The sequence below is a fragment of the Pyxicephalus adspersus genome, chromosome 1 (assembly GCF_032062135.1).
Source record: "Pyxicephalus adspersus chromosome 1, UCB_Pads_2.0, whole genome shotgun sequence".
Lineage (NCBI taxonomy): Eukaryota > Metazoa > Chordata > Amphibia > Anura > Pyxicephalidae > Pyxicephalus > Pyxicephalus adspersus.
This window is the reverse complement of record NC_092858.1, coordinates 29,386,445-29,404,756: the sequence shown is the minus strand read 5'-3', so window position 1 is coordinate 29,404,756 and position 18,312 is coordinate 29,386,445. Positions and strand designations below refer to the sequence as shown.

General features: G+C 36.9%; 1 protein-coding gene across 2 annotated transcripts in view; it reads left to right on the top strand.

Annotated features, from left to right (window-relative positions):
• Window positions 1-18,312, top strand: part of SGCG (sarcoglycan gamma) — a gene marked incomplete in the record, with an annotated part of 119,838 nt that overhangs the window by 81,922 nt on the left and 19,604 nt on the right. For both annotated transcript variants that reach the window (XM_072404950.1, XM_072404957.1), the window contains 2 exon segments: window positions 7,386-7,487; window positions 12,082-12,169. In XM_072404950.1, coding sequence (XP_072261051.1) covers window positions 7,386-7,487; window positions 12,082-12,169 — 190 coding nt within the window.

The window sequence follows — 18,312 nt, the reverse complement described above, 5'->3', positions numbered from 1 at the left end:
ATTATATTATATGTATGTTAATTATGCTACTGTACAGTTGTATACTGGTTTCAGTATTGTTATGCACCCTTGTTTTAACAGATTTTTGTGTTTTTTTAATAAACTTTATTATTAAATTTATTAAAGTATTGGAAATATTTCAGGTGAGTTATGCCTTAGAATTACAGGCCTACAATGTAAAATAAATTTTCATTCAAAACAATGTACTGTTTTTGGCGTAAAATTACGGACAGAATTAGAATGCCAAGGGGTTAAGAAATCTATTTACTGGATCACTTGGGTTCCCCTCCTGTAGAGATAAATCGGGCCTAGTATCACAAGTGAGCATTGTCACAGTACATGAAAGGTGTTACTTGGTATAAGAGAGTTTTATTTAATCAGGATTAGGAAATTGAATGTTTTTGGAAAAAAAATGAATCTTTATTTGTATTTTTCAACAATGATAAAACAAACAATCATAATGTACTAAGTCATAGCTCAGAGAGTTGCAAAGCATCTAGACATACAGTTGCAGACATAACTAATCAAATAAACAAACAACAAATGAACATCTAAACATAGCCCATGTAAAATTGAAAACACATTAAATAGCTCACGTTGCCATGGAAACCGATTGATATGAATTACGATTATTAATTATGACTACCTTAATGAAGAATGTTACTTAAAAGTGCAAATTTTCTTAAAATTTTACATGTATGTCCAATAATATACCAGAAGAAAAATCATCTTTCCAGCAATACTGCCTGCAGCTTGCTGGTTCTTGTTAAAAGTTCATATAGCTACACAGTCGGCTGTTCAGAGATGTATTGCTCATTCAACCAGAACAGAGCGGATCTTCTGTCTCCAGCACCTTTTAGTGGTGATCAGAAACAACTAATTTACAGCAAAGCTGGACTATAGTGGTACACTTTACTTAGGCTGCAGGGACAGTTCCAAAGAACAAGATTCCTGAAGGTTCTGCTATGCTTTAAGGTAGTCTCTAATTTCACAAACCATCCTACTCGATCCATTTGCCTAATTATCCCGACAGATGATGCTGAACATAAGGAGCAGTTACTTTTTATGTACAACATTTAAAATTAGTAACAATACTTAGGTCCCAAATGTTAAAATGTTACCAGCACAGCACTAACACATTAGTTTTAATGTAGTGTGGGCATTTACGCTTACTGTTTGCAGATTAATGGAGATTTTTTTTATCACTATGTTAATTACATTTTAATGTGAGTAAAAAACAAATATGCTCTCAGGTACCTGCAATGTACAGCAGCTCTTAGTTGAAGATAATGATTAAATATAATACACAAGGGTTGGTTTTTGTTGTAGAACATTATACTAAACATATAGCTATTAGGAAGAAATACTGCTGATTTAGAAGAAATTTCTTTTTTAAAGCTGAATTTCAAGCAAACTGCTAAATATGCAGCTGAATGCATATGCGGGAGCTGTTTTATCTGCCAAAGGGTTTGCTGTTCTATCCAACTAGTCTTGAGATTTGCATGGCCCAAAGAGCACATCCAGGTGACTGGACTATTTTCTGCTGTAGGTAAGCAATACAGCATTTTCCCAGCGTGTGATTGTAAAGAAGCATTTTATGATATATTTATTCATTTTAATTTATCATTATTATTAATATTATTATTATTAATTGGTATTTATATAGTGCCAACATATTACGCAGCGCTGTACATTAAATAGTGGTTGCAAGTGACAGACAGATACAGACAGTGACACAGGAGGAGGAAAGGACCCTGATCAGAAGAGCTTACAATCTAAGAAGCGAGTAAAGTATCATACAATAGGAGTATAATAGAAAACAGAAAAGACAAGTTGACATCTTCAGTGTGTTGCTACTTCTTTACCATCCAGTCACAGAAAGGCACAATTTTGATGAATCTGTATTGCTTTACCTGCAATGGAGTGTTTGTACATTTAGCTGTTTGGATTGAACTCTACCTTTTAATATTTTAATATATATATGTTTTTTTGAAGAGACATTAAAAATGCAGCCCAATGCAAGTCTATGAGCAGTTACTTAACATACAACACCTCATAATATTTTGCATGGGGGTACCTAAAGACAAAGATTCACTTAAGGCAATTTCTAATATAGTACCAATGCTCTGTCTCTCATTCAACTTTCCTCCTGCATTACCACTCTATCACATGCTACCCTGGTGGAGACTACTATTGTACATTCCATAAGCATGATACACTGTTGTCACTACCTGGATACTGACCCTGAGATATACCCCTAGCAGTTCAAGTCTATGCCTGCAGACAGGAAATTAATGCACAAAGGAGGCACATGATAAACCAGTGTTCTAAAGAACTGTATATTTAACTCATGCTTGGAGGTGGATGAGATTGGGTCCATATCAGTTCTGCACGGGAGCCCACTGTTGGCTACTTCCGCCACTGATAATACTCATACACAATCTAACATCACTTGCAGGAATCAATCAACAATCACCAGAGGGTTTTCCAAAACTGGGCACACACAATCTTGCACTTCACAATTCATCCTTTCAAATTTATTGTTTTACACGATTCAATAATTTTTTTTTTTTAATACATTTTAAGCTGATGCCAGTGCCTTGAAATTTTTGTAACTCATGCTTGACATGGTTACAGATTCTTATGTTTCTCATTACACAGATAAAAAGGCTAATAGATGTTTCATACTTGTCAATCTCCTTATACTATTCTATTACTGCACGGCAAGATTAACAGCTGACCTTTCCTAGAAAATGCATCAAAATGCTTTTGTCTTAGTGAATGTCAGTGCTTACAAAGATGAGTAACAGCCACACCTCTCATTACTGGTGTCCCCACACATTTGTTGAGGCTAGAAGAAGAGGGTGTTTCTGATGAATTCTTCTGCTTATTACTTGGAGATCTTTCATACCTGTGGTCACAAACCATGCAGTAGGCCACTTCTAGATCCATAGCAGACTGCTGTGGTGCCTGCAGGAGCAGCAAACTCCACAAGTAATGCTTTTGCACTTGGTTGTGGCTGTGGTGCAGTTCTCCCTCTAGAGAAGAAAAATCCACGAACTCCATGCAGCAGTCTGCGGCTCTGGCTGGTGCGCCCCCCATCGGGGTCAGGAGAACCCGCTGGAAGGGTGCCAGAGCCACAGACCATGTACCTATACGCATAACTGGCTCAGGTCTCTGACCACAACCCACCCACTCTCCCATCGCAGGTTTAGACCCGAGTGGGTGGGTTCTGGCATCATGAAGTCACTCTGGGGGAAGTGTCTGATACACGGCTCCTTGTGCATGCACGGTCCGGGGTCTGTGAGCTCCAAAAGGTTGGCGACTGCTGCACTAAAGCTACAGCCAAGTGCACAAAATCCTCTAGCCTAACTTAAACAGGGACTGGGGTTGATCTGTGGGTCTGAAATTGGTGTTGGGTCTAAATCTGGGGGCCACTGGACTGCACAGTAAATTTAAACAATGTGCACAAATAATAATTTGTAATTAGAGGTAAAACTATAAACATGAAGGTCCTTAGTACAATATGTGTGCAATCAATTTCTGTGGACTTTTCATTCATATTCAGCAAACATTAACCCTAATAATGAACACATATGTGCAGGAATGTAGTCTTACAATAACAATATTCTGTAATATTGTATACGGTAATATTCTCATGCAATCCCAGTACTAGCTTGCAATGATTTTAGCTAAATGGAAGTAGCAAAATGTTGACTCTGGGCCAAGAGAAACTTTTCGATTTTAAAAAATGTATTTCTAAGACCTTCACATTAAACAGAAATAAATTGTTCTTTTTACCGGTAACTTTGAGAAAAGGCTGTACAATAATGGAAGCTGCTTGTCAAAGAGCAATAGTTATACCGTATATAATGCACTGACTGATTAATAACTGAAATAATGCAATATTAAAATTCCCACATATTTTCCTGTAATTTATTGTGTACTTGGCGCTGACATTATGATTGATCCAAACAAAAAGACCTGATCTTCTAAATTGTAAATGAGGTAAGTGTGCTTGAATGAGAAATGTGTCCTTTCTACATTTAAACGTATAGCTTGTGTCATTATTCTCCAAGATTGTTGGTGTCACCAATAAAGCTGTCACTGAGGTCAACAGGAGTGTCATCTTCTTCTGGGAACACTGAGTCAATATGGACTATTAGACACACTGTTTTATCGCCTTCTTTTGCTGAAATACAGAGACTAACAAGCCATAGACTGATTAAATGAGCCAAATGTCCACAATATAGGATAACTGCAAGAGATGTCACTTGTGTCTAATTATACAAATACACAGGAAACGCAGGTATAGCAGTCAACAAAAAAGGTATAAAAAGGGCAACATAAAAATGGGTCAGTTGCCTCTGTCCTTCCAGGTAAATGGGGCCAACAGGTACACAGACATCAACAGTTTTGGATTGCAGCCCATCTATAAGCCCAACTGCCATGCCTTTGATTTGTGCAGATGGTCTTTCCATTTACTCACCTCCTATGTAGCAAAATAGCTGGATCACGCTTTTCATTATAAATTGTAGCAAAATCCATCTGAACTGATTACAGTGATAGGCAGGAGGGCTTGGAGTACAACAAACTTTGTCCTCAGAATCCAAAATAGTTAATTTAGTGGTCATTTTGGGAATTGAGATATTCTACCTAGGAGCACACATTTTTAAAAACATCTTTTGGGGTACAGTAAAGCAGCAATGATCTGTGCTTATACAGGTGGTTTTAGAATGTGCCATCTTTGCCTGAGCTTCTCCAAACAAATTTACTACTAACTCTAACAGAAACTCTGCTATAATTACTATATCCACAGCTCACAGTATATTAGAGTGGTGGTCAATGGAAACAATGCCTCCTACATTGCTGGTCATTGGGAAGAATGTCATCATTACTGATTGTAAAAAAGATCATTGCTGTCTTTGGTAACTGACATGACAGACACAAACTGCTAGGAAACTCCAGCAACCTCTGGAAAATCCCTGGTTAGTCAACACTGCCATAGATTTTTTTGTTCCACTTTTGCAGCTCGACATCCATTACCAGATTTTAGCACACCACTGCTATTTTGCAATCTAAGTTTTCTTCCTAAAAGCCATTGTAGTTATTTCTTTTTAACAAGCGTTCAGCTGCTTTTGCTATTTTGCCAAAGAAATCACAGTTTTGCATTGCCCAACTGGTTGGTACATTTACCCCCTGTACACAAAACCCTGCTGCAGCTGTATAGGAAAGCAGCAAAGGAAGTAGGTTTATGGCTGGTTAACAGTTGCCAAGCAAAAAAATGTAAAGCATAGTGGGAGGACAATAAGGAGAGAATTATACACACAGGGTGAATAAACAGCATACTTGTACTTTAATATTTAATGGAACAGTCTATTAGTTTAATTATAATCCTACAGATATCATTTATTTACCAAAAATAGATGTGATGGTTTAATTTTAAAATCTAGGCCATACTTTGCTGTATACTGGTATAAGCAGAATAGCAAGGTACCTAAGTATTTTCATAATATCCCACCACCATCATGAAAGTTTTGACCTTTTCATGCAAAATTCTTTTGGTTACAAGATGTTTGTATGTTTCCTTCCATGAATTGCCCATAACAAATCCTTTGCAAAATTTCAATGGGATTCAAATCAGGGCTCTGACCAGGCTAGTCCATAACTCTATTGGTTAAATATATTTACAACACTCCAAAGATCTATGTATTAATTATGTTTTTCTCTTCTGTCCAGCTCCTGATCATATAAGTGTCCCATTAAAAAGTGGACACTGTTGCAAGAAACATTGTCAAGAACATATTTATTTGGATTTTTAAATGTATCAATGTATTCACATTATGTTCATAGTCTTGTTGGTTTTCAACATTTTTAAAAGAGATGTATTTTTTTTTTATGGTGAATACAATAGATATGTATTTTCTACTTTTTTTGTAACAGTTGGGTTTGTACTTCAATGTAGAATTTGGTACTTCTGGAGTGAAATCAATTTCACCTTACTTATTTTGCTCATCTGTATTTACGTTTTGGGCTGTGTAGGTTTTATTGAGATCTCAAATAAAAAATTAGAGGACAGGTCTTTTATATCTACCTACAGCTTTAGAATACCAACAAACTAAAACCTAAAATGGACACTTGGCGGTAAAATAGATGGCCGAGCACAGAATAGGTGAAGAGGCATTCAGTTGGAGTGGGCTGGAAAAAAAGTGGATTGTTACAAGGTGGAGTTTAGTAAAAGCAGGGAAAATAATGCAGCTATAGGTCTGGAGCCAAGGGGCATAAAGGCTCCCGGCAGAATAAAGAAGCAGCCATTTACAAGAAGGACATAAAAACAGTATGTCCTGCCCACCCAGCCCAATGTAAATTTTACAGATGGCTTAGTTGAGTTGGATTTGTTTCTCCCTTTGCTATTTTAATTTATTAAAGGTGAAATGCTGCTCTTTCGGTGCTTGCCCTGGCAGGAAAATGTTCTTTATGACCTGGCTGAGTAATGAAACCTGTGCAACCTGTGTTTAGTGTTCAATACATCAATGGACAGTTAAGCCCCTACGATTGGGGTTTTCTGTGACATGTATATTGGAATATGGTTTTTGGAAGTACCCACTGAGCTGGGGAAACCCGTGGCTGTACGGATGTGTTGTGTTGAATATCATGAACTTGTATTTCCAATGTATTTATCAATGTTGTGTAAACAAAAACAGTAAAGCTGCGTACACACTTCCAATTTTTATCGTTGGAAATGAACGAGGAACGAACGACGAACGACAGATTGGCCAAAAATCGTTCGTAAAAAAAGTAACCAACGACGCCGACGAACGAGGATAGTCGTTGGAAATGAACGACCGGACCGGCGGATCGGATTGGATGACGATCGTTGACCATCTATCGTGTGTACGGTCGTTCAGTGATCGTCCATGGTCTGAGCATGCGCGGTGAACGAATGTTCGCTCACTTCCTGTGGTGCACGTCACTTCCTGTATCGTTCAAACGATCGGATCTATCGTGTGTACAATATCTTTGAACGATCGTGTCGTTATCTGTAGGTACAGGATCGGTGCCATACGATCGTTCGCAGATATCGTGCAGGATCGTTCGTCGTTCGTTTACCAACGATAAAAATTGGAAGTGTGTACTTAGCTTAAATCTGTGGTCAATATTCACAAAACAAAACAAAAAGTTGTTTTGTGTATCTTTCATAAATGGTAATATGGTGAAAATAACAAATGTTAGGACCTCACACTTTTTTTTTAACTTAAGTTATACAGCGTACTAATTTATCTAAAAAAGTTGTTGTTTTTTAACTGCTAATATTGTTCTCTTTATAGAGAAACCTTAAAAAATCTCATTGACCTTTTTCTTGATTGATTTTGTTTCCTTTGCAGACCGGAATGGGGCATTTGAAAGTTACAAGTGAAGGTCTTCGTCTTGAAGGAGAATCGGAGTTCCTTTATCCACTCTATGCCAAAGAAATTCGTTCAAGGGCGGTAAGTCTTTAAAGGATTATTTATAGACAAAGCGAAAAAAAATTCTTTATATAGAGAATGAAAAATGCAAACCACAGAAAAGAACACATCATCCAGTAGTAGAGGGGGAGATTGAGGTAAATTTATTTTTCTCTTTTCAAAATAAGAGAATATTATTGATTGAATGTATATTTTGTTTACTGTGCTTCGTTACAAGGCAGCTCTAGACCTGATTCCATTAAATTAACCTTCTGTACACTGGTCCATCAACGTGCCATCAAGTATTAAAAGAGAACACTATCAAACATACAGTATGTATGCAGGGTAAGTAATGGCAATGGATAAAAGACAAAGAGGTAATAAAAAGCAAGAATTGAATATATAAAAAAACAAGAAAATACACACATGGAAGATAAGGTAAAAAAGGGTAAAAAGGTAAAATACATAGTGTTAAGATGAACAGATAGAATGACCACAACACATTACAAAGTTGCATTTTTTTAATATCTCAATTTTATTAGGACAGTTAGGTTGCATTGAACAAAAAGTCCAGCAAAAAGCAAAGAGCCTAGACAGTGTTTCTCCACCTTTTTTTATGTAAATCAAAAGTTTTATGGTTTTTACAAAAAGAAAATAATTTAGACATCAGAACACATATTATGGAGCATACACAATCAGGTTTCAACACTATCAACCTATTAACCAAAATTGTACAAACATATGCCTCTGTAGAAATAACTTCAGTACAAAACTACTCATCACAGGGGGATTAAATAAACTAAATACATACAATTTGCATTGAATTTTTTCTCTGATATGTAATTGTATGGCATGCAAAATCCCACACACTAAGGTAGTCTCCAGCTTTTTAAGATGGGAGAACTACTAAAATAACAGATCTTGGGGAAGCAATTCTATCATTACTATATCTACAGCTCACATTATATTAGTGTGGGGGTCAGTAGAAGGAATATCTCCTATTTTGGTGGCCATTGGGAAGAATGTCTCTCTTACAGATATCCAAAATGAAACTTGGAGGTCACTTAACTTGACCTGAGAGGTACAGATTTCTTATTGCTCAAGGAACCCCTGGAGGAACCCTGGTTGAGAAACATTGGTCTAGGGGAAACAGAGAGGATTGATTGACTGCACCCTGGGGATGACAACCACAAAACAGCGTTCACTTGTTTCCTTGCATAATAAAGTCCCTTAGCTGGAACCCCCATTAAATTCTAGTTCTGGCTCAGAGTTCTCATTGAACACCGTTTCATAGTGTCTTTGTGGCAGAGCACTTGATTTGGGCACAGGATGGGATGAATATATACCAGGTGACTTGAAGCTATAAGGCATTCAGGCAAAGAAGGAACTGCTTTGAGTAGAAAAGATGTCAGGGAGGAAATGATTTTCAAAAAAGCTATATTTTATAAATATAACCCCTATATATTTATTTCTTGTAGTTAAGGGTGTGGAAGGTAACAAGCTGAAAGGGTAATCTCATACTTTCCTGTACTTATCTATTATTATTACACAGTATTTTTTTTAATGCCATAATATTATGCAGCACTGTACAAGGTCCATAGTCATGTCACTAGCTGTCCCTCAGAGAGGCTGACAATTTAATGTCCCTACTATAGTCATATGTCTTTAATACAGTCTAAGGTCAATTTTGGGGGTAGCCAATTACCCTAACTGCATGTTTTTGGGAAGAAACCCACACAAATACAGGGAGAAAATGCAAACTGCATGCAGATACGGACCTAGGGCTGCACAGACAGAGCACCTACCTCTGAGCCACCCTGCTGCCCTTCCTACAAGATATATTTCTCTGATTGACTTAATATCAGGTGTCCATTAATTCAAGTTTTGGAGATAGAAGCCTTGAGTAATGATCCAGAAAATAAGAATATCAGTTTGATGAATGGAAAGGTGGTTTGACTCTGGTGGTTTTCATTGCCTTTTTGAACAAGGTTTCACAAGGCGGTTTCTTTGACTGAAGCTTTGCAAGGCTTTGCCTTTGAATTTAGAGATTTAGAGGTGTCAGTTGAGGTTGGTTTGGTATCTTATGCAGTTTTCAGATCTTGCTGGCGATAGTGTAACTTATGATGTGGGAACACTTTGGAATCCAATGTAAGGTGAACTGCCCAGTCTGCCTAAAACTTGATAACCTAAATATTTTAATATTTTTCTTTAATTTACTCTACAGTATAGTATTACTATAGTAATATAGAAGAGCAAAGATGTTCAAATAAAGTAAAAGCCTCCTTAGTATGTCAATGAGTTGGACATTTCAGTGATTCATAGCAATCATTAGTTTTCATGGGAGAGCCAAGGACAATAATGTTGGTATCCTTATCTGAAATCATCCTTTCTGCTTCAGAATACAAACTGCAATACCTTCTCCAGCAGTCAGTCTATTTCTGCACCGGTCATACTGCTGTGAATGTAAAATTATGATTCCACGCATTTACTTTAGTATCTTCCCATTGCCTGAAGACGAAAAAGATGAAGAAGAGGACTTTTGATGTCACCCGACTTGAACAAAGACCACTTGATGAAGGAGAAGGGGAAACAAGCAAAGAGTTGGACTTTAAAGTCTGTTCAGTTAAATTCTGGATAGTTTTAATAGTTATTACTGAAAATATAAAGTAAATAAAATAATCAGAGAACTAGCTGTTGACTTGGTGTGAACGATGTACTTCTTCAGTAAGCTAAATATTTACTGAACAAATTAAATTGTTCTACACAGTCTGTTTGACATAATTAATTAATTGTTCTCTTCCACGGATTATTCAATTGTGCCATTTCATTTTGAACAGTTAGCATTTTCCCCTTGCTAGTTACAGAATTATTTTATCTTCTTTAATTGTGGAATAACATATCTCCGCAGTAATTTCCACCAGTGGATTAAACGTCACTTCTAAAAACTGTTGATGATTATAGAAGGTTGTTTCTTTTACATATCCAGTATGATTTATTCTCTGTATGTTCCTTTGTGACATTTAATCTATTGTAATGAATGTCTTGTTGAGAACATTTTCTTCATTTCCTCTTAGTTCACCGTGGCACCCTCAATTATATTCGCAGTTAATACCAAACACCTCTGGTTATGAATTATTAGCAATAACACTAATGTTGAATGGTCGTTGGGGGAATTTTTAAGTTTACTAGACAAATGCAGGTGGAAAAAAAGACATTTTCAGAGCGACAACATCTATGTGACTGGCTTTAGTAGATACTATGAAGCTATATATGAGAAAATTGAACGATGAAAAGGATAGGTGGAAATATTCATGTATAGCACCACTTCTTGGTAGGGAGAACTGCTGATCCCTCAATACAGATGTGTGTGCACTGGCTGGTCTATGGCAGTTTCTTTTTGTTGATGGCATACCTACATTATTATATTTCATTCAAAAAGGATCCACTGGTGAACAGGCAATAGAAAGTGTCCATGTGCCAAACAGTGGAAATTTCCTTTCATGCCTTTAACTGCTAGTTAAGGGTGAAATTTAAGGAGCCTCACAACCAAGAAACAAGACAGGCATTTACAATGTATATTATTTATTTTTTGCCATCATGCTGTACAGCATCAAATCTAAATGTTCAAAAATCTGAAATTACCATGGAGGGGATAAAGCTCTTGACATATTACCAACCCCCACCTACTTAACTAATAATTGTGGCATTTATTTGAGAACGGACTCACATATAGGAATATTCAACAAGTTATTGCAAACTACAGTAATCTGTAACAGTGTTAATTGTGTTAAGTTTAAAAAATGTATTATAAATTCTGTTTTATATTTACATGCATGCATTACAGTGTGGTAAAAAGTACATAACATTTTAACTGCTATTCCTACATATTCTTATAGTATTATTATACTATAATTAATAGTAGTATTATTATTATTATTATTATTATTAATAATAATAATAATATTAATAATAATCATAATAATAATAGTAATAATAATAAACAGTATTTATATACACCAACATATTACGCAGCGCTGTACATTAAATAGGGGCTGCAAATGACAGACACAGACAGTGACACAGGAGGAGAAGAGAACCCTGCCCGAAAGAGCTTACAATCTAAGAGGTGGGGAAGCAGCATACAATTGAATGAGGGGATATGCATTGCACCTGCTTTGCAGTGCACCATCGTGCACATGTGTGTAAAAAAAAATTCACATATAAATTTATTGCTCATTATGCTGCATTTTTGCAACCCATGTTAAAGTATTGCAAAGATTAGGAAATTTGTGTATAGGTCTTTAAAGTTTATGTATAGCTTTGTATAGAGTAAGGAAGGTTAGTACTCCACTGATCCACTGATGTGATTGCACTTTACTTCCCTACCCAGAGATTCAACAGGAAATGATAGGAAATATCAAATTAAGGAGATTTCCTCTTTTGGACACTGGGGTACTTCTCTCTTGGACAGTTGTCTCCTTTTGCATGATTTACCATAATAACTCGCGTTGGAGAGAACTTTAAAATGTTGGATTTCTGTGACTACTGTTACAGTTAAGAAATTAGTTGTTACTGCAGTTTGGATAGCACTGTTACTTTTACATTTCCTAAACTGTGCATTTTTTTTTCTACACAGGACAATTCCTTGCTTCTTCATTCTTCCCAGAATGTGACTGTAAATGCACGTAATAACGAAGGGAAGATCACCGGCAGACTGACAGTAGGTAAGACAAAATTGCTTTATTGTAAAAATTACATCTCTACATAAAAAGTTTGACTACAGAGAGGCTGTGAAAGGGTTGATGAAGCTACTTATAAAGAAGAAATATCAGTTGATTGCTAAGTATGATCAATTGATGGAGCCAAGTTCTTCTTTATCTATGTCTTGCATGATTCCCGTTCCAAACATTGCAGCACATAGTATGAGGGTTTCGGCAAGAGTGGTGGTTTAGAGGTTAGCACTCTTTGCAGCACTAGGTCCCAAGTTTGAATCTCAGCCAGGACAATATCTACAAAGGGTTTGCTAGTTCTCCCATGTTTGCGTGGGTTTCCTCCCTCACTCCAAAAACATGTAGTTAGGTTTATTGGCTTCCCCCCGAATTGACCTGTTAATGACATATGACTATGGTAGGGACATTAGATTGTGAGTTTCTTTGAGGGACAGTTAGTGATATGTCTACAGACTTTGTAAAGTGCTGTGTAATATGTTGGTGCTATATAAATACTGGATAGTAATAGCTGAGATGGCCTGTCAGTCCTAAGCAATATCTTGGGCTAGGTGGGGCCAGGTGCTGATTGACAAACCACAGGCATGTGAATCAGCACTAACACTGCTCATAGCCACATACCCCGCAATATCTTCCCATCCCACTGTAATGCAGGTAGGCACAGCCTAAAGATAGTGGCAACATTAAAAGGTTGACATTGTCAGAATCAATAGCTATTTGTGCAAAAGGGCAGATGAACTTATCATTAAGTGTCACAGCACGTATTGTTCTTTTAATGGAAGGTCACATTCTTCTTTAAGTGTGATCAATCAAGGTGGTACGCTCTAGTCTCACTACAACCACAGCTAGGTAAAGTTTGTAGTAATCTTCACGGTATTTATCACAGCACAGGCAGGTAGTTATTAAAGAGTTGAACAGATGATCTGTGTATGAACAATGAAACACCAGAATATAATAGCCCCTGAACTGTAGATACTTGGGCTTAAGGCCTCAAGTAACCCAATTTACAGCAGCATATACCTCCCAGCAGATTTTGGAACTAGATTTCTCACTCTCTAATTTCTCCTTTATTATCCCTTTTTATTCTAAAATATAGGCCTTTGCAAACACATGTTCTCTATCACTTGTGTTATATTGCACTGAACTTTTTCTCCAGTGATTGCATTTTGATATGCAAGTATGCATTGGTGAATAGTGTAAGGGCAAAATAGTTCCCATAAGAGGGAGGGGGGTTAACAGGGGTGTGTCTTGTGTGTGTATATACTGTATGTGAATATACTTGGATAAAGTAAATGTTTTTTGCCAAATTTTGTTGCTGGCCCTCACTTCTTGCCTCTATAACAGCATAACCAGAAATAATGGGAGCGATCATCACCAGGTCAGGCAATAACAGACAAAAAAGGCTCTTATCCATGTCCATTGTACTAAAAAAATGTCTTTTTGCTGCTGGGGTCCACACTTTAAAGACTTTCCACTAGTTCCTGCCCCAGCAAAACATTTGGTAAAATCTGTGAAGACTGATTGTGTTTGTTTCCCAATCCTTCCCCTTTTTTTCAAATGTTTTGGTTGCAGTTGGGCTTTATCATATTTTTACAGAGAGGTTCACTTAAGGACTAACTCAAAAATTCATTCAGGACTGAGTGGACACAAGTATTTAAAGTATTTTGTGCATCCTGTCTTCACGTGTCTCTGAGGGCTGCACCCAATATCTTAAGCTTCTTATAAACAAAGTGATCTGGCCATCCTTGCACATGTTGGTAATCTCGAGTTTATCCAATAAATCAACCTACTTCCTGAGCAGACTATTTGCTTTGTTTGCTGCAAATGTGATGCATCTCACATTTTATGCAGGCCACTTCTCCTTCAGGTCCAGCCAAGTGAGTCTTTTGCCATTTTTGAGATCCTCTGGCTTTTTTGCTCTCAGTCTTTTATGACATGTTAGGTGACCACTATGACATTTTTTGCTGTCTAGTCCAATTAAGCCTCATTGCCCACAACCATATGACATATCGAAGGGGAAGTGCCTTTTGACCCCAAAAACACATTAGCTTTTTTATGCTCCTTTTATATTAGAGAAACATTTGAATAAATTCTTGTGAACTTAGAGATTGGTCTTAAGCTTTTTCTTTACTCAATCGGTGTGGACTATGCTCTCTGAGTCTCAGTGTTGTATTGCGCAACCTCATCTAGATTGCTTTGCTTCTGAGATAGTTTGGTATCTGTGTAAAAAAAATGGACTCAGTTCAAATTGGATCCAACTCATTCAACCGTTTTCCTTTTGGATTATTGGTCTAATGCAGTGGAACTTGGGATTCGTAGAACCTCCTGAGATTTCTAGGGGTTTCTTCAACAACGAATAAAATGTATTTCTCAGGTCAGTTTAACTGACACAAAATTATCTCTTTGGCTGTCTGTAAGGTGGTTTAGATTCTTCAATATTGCCAGTACACTGATGTTCTGTGAACTTTGGAAATGGTAATTGTAGCAGGGGTTCCCTAAGACATGAATGTGATTTCAAAGGTTCTTCCACAATAAATAATTCCAAAGAGGCTGGTCTAGTGGAATTAAAACTGGACTACATATTTCTAATCATGAAATACATTGCAACACAGATTCTTGTTATGTGTAAGTTATTTCTATGTGTATCCTATATGTGGGCAGATTGTCCCAAAATTAAGCCAAAGTTATTTGTATCATTTAACAGTCTTGAGCAGCTATAACTCATCTGAGTAGTCCCATTTCTGTCACAAATCTCTGACTTTTCTTAGTAGAAGACACTGGGTGCTCCTGACTACCTACTTGCAATAAAAGTTAATTACATTTAAGGAAAGGTACACTAAAGTAGCATATGTGACCTTTGAATTTTACCCAGTGGGATCTTGCTTCCAAAGTCATCAAGAACTATATTAAATCTGTGTGAGCTATCTAACCCCAATGTTTGGCCACTCATCGAGGTAATAAAATGTAAAATAGTGGACATTCAGGCGTGTTTAATGTGTTTAACATGAAGAAGACAGGTACTCTTCTATGTAAATTATTACACGTGGTAGGATGTATTATCTAAACTGACTATTCCTGCAGCCAGAAACAGAATAGAATCCACAGGATTTACTTAGTTCATCTTAAAAAACACTGCAGTTGGCCTCAGGTGTGCTGTTCATCTATAACAGAGGAAGCTTTATTCAAAAACTATCTTTGGAGCCTAAAGCCTTTAACTTTCTCTACTGCACACATTTTAGAAACTTGTTGTTATCTTTTCAAAGTATGCCTCCAAGTCCCTCATATTGTGTTGTCTCTCTTATTTCTAATACGCATGATTGCAAACCATATTTTATCATGAAATTCATTAAGTTCTAATTGGCAGCTCCACAAAGCAATTAACTTTTTGCCTCTGCATGCTCTGGGCATCAAGTGTTGATTTGTCTATTACCTTAGATATTTGCTTCTCCCTCAGTAAGTCTCATGAATAATTAAAATATTGCATTTTTACTGACTACAAAAAAAAGTTGTCATTTTGGTCTGCTTGAGACTTGGCACCTGATTAATATCTTTGTGCTAAAAATAAACATACTAGTAATAAATAAGCAACAGTACATTAGAATGCAGGGAAGAAGTTGTGCTGAAAGGTTATTTTATTGACGTAAAAATTGTGGCACCATCAACCATGAACTTCCTAATCTTGAGAAGAACTATCAGAGCTGTTGCATTTGTATTTGTAGCATCACGGAGAACAGCCCTAGACACTGGAGACAATGGTACTCCTGTGTGCATTGCAGGGCAATTTTGTCTGGACCTGTCATCACAGCAGGACACTTAGAACAAGTATGTGCCATAATAATGTGCCATAATAATGTGCCATAATTACAAAAAAAAGCTTACTCCCCACTACTGCAAATTTAGTAAAGCTTTAGGTCTTAGCTTAATGAATATACAATTGTAATGCACTTACCTGCAATATAAATCAGTCAAAGTTGACAGCTTGCAGAAGCAACTCCTTTCAAAAAAAGGCTTCTACAAACACTCTTAAGGCAGGAGAGATACTAAGAATATTTTTTGGTACTTTTGTGTCCACTCTATTTAGTTTGCAGATGAATGTAATGAAAGAGTGATGATGTCAGTTAAGGCAGCCTGAGAAGTAATATAACATTTTTTTTCAATTACATTTTTTAATCCTGTTATCCATTAGTTTATGCTCATCAAGATCCTTCTTCACCTATTCCCACAATATTTTCCTGCTAATTTTTTGTTTCATTTTGTTTTATTATTTTTTTTGTGTTGCATTAAAGTGCAATTGAACAAAAAAGCATCTTCATTATATTTGTGAACAATTCTGCAAAGCTTTGAACTGGAATCCTTTATGTATTTTGTCATTTTAAACAGGACAAAGTAAAAACCCAAATGGGTACATTTAGCTTTCGTAAAAATTTAACCTATACAGGTAGTCCTCAGGTTAAGGACATCCGACATACAGACGCCTCCTAGATGCAAACAAGTTTCCCTACTCGCTGTGTTCAGAACAGAGACTGGATGGGAGGAGGGGGTGGTTTGCATGACTTGCAGTAGAAATTCTTTGCTAAACACAGCTGAGGTTGTGGGTGATCTTAGGGCGGTGAGCTCTTTCTGCAGCCTCTTGTAACACTTTAATGACCAAGACAAACTCTGCAGTTGTTTCTTTTTGCATATCAAAGCACAGCTTGCTCCAGAAGTTATTGAATGTCTAGGCTCCATAAAGATTTTTCTTTTTTGCTTTGTTTGTGTTTACCTTACAGTGAGGATTTTATACAGTAACTGACACCACGCTGGCTAAAATTATCTTGAAGCAAAAATCTGTCTAATTGCATTTATAAAATAATGTACCTGTTCCGACTTACATACAAATGCAACTTAAGAACAAACCTACAGTTCCTATCTTTTATGTAACTCGAGGACTACCTTTACCTTTAAATTATCCCATACTAGAGCATTACACCAAGGTGGATGCCCCGTAAAATGGACCTTTGGCTATGTACACATGTCCAATGGTTCTCGTCCGATAATCGGCTCAGGGCCAATATTGGACGAGAATCTGGCGTGTGTACAGTGCCCATCGTCCATGGTCTGAACGACCGTCCTGGGGGATCCACGGATGATGGATGACAAACAATGGTAATGGAAGTGAAGGGGGAGAGCACACAATGGGGGGCCACTCTATTGTCCCCTCCCCTCTCCAAAGAACAGAACGGTGCTTTATGTACAGCACTCTTTCATGCATCCTGCAGTCCTTAGTCGCTGGAAAGGATAGTGAGAGATAATTTCCTACGACAATTATTGCATGTGTATTGCATGTTGCACCCTTTAAACAACTGACACTTTTATTAAACTCCTTTAGTCATGATCAAATTTTAGTCATCAAATTTTCAAATAAATTAAACGAAGTTCAATAAAACCCAATAACCCAAATGACATGTTTTGCAGTACCAGAATCCCCTTGAATCCTGTATAATTACAGTCCAACATTTGGGGAAACCCAGATCATTGTGCTAATATCCATAGCTTGGATTTAAACTTGAAGGCTTCATTTATGTTCCTTAAGCAGTCTGCCATCATATAGCTTAATGTAAGCCTACATCTGTATCTTCCCTTCAGAAATATGTTTGATCTATTTAGGGAAAGAACTTTGGATAAAGTGATCCTTTATCATCTCCCGCTTTTACTGTCAGAGTAAAGGGAATTTGTGTGCTTGTGCCAAATTATATTGTTCCAAATTCAATCATTAAAAATAGAGACAAGTTTCACTTATTAACTTGCAATTGGACTGGCTTAAATATGGTCTGAATGTTAAAAAAAAATATCCATGCACCAGGAAAATACAAATTAAAGTGCACAAGAAAAAAAGCTATGGCCCTACGTCCCAGTCACTACCATTTTTTTTTTCTAAACCAGAGCTCCAGGCAGATATAAATAACACTGAATATTGCAGCTCTGCATTAATTAACACACAATTAAATACATTTTGTATGCAAGAAGTGTAAGTACCTGAATTTGACCTGATATCAGCCTCTTGCAGTCTCTTTACGGTGGAACTCTAACTAGGGGAGGAAGAAGCAGCACAACGACCTAGATTTATCACAAATGGAAATCTGGCAAAAGTTTACTGTACC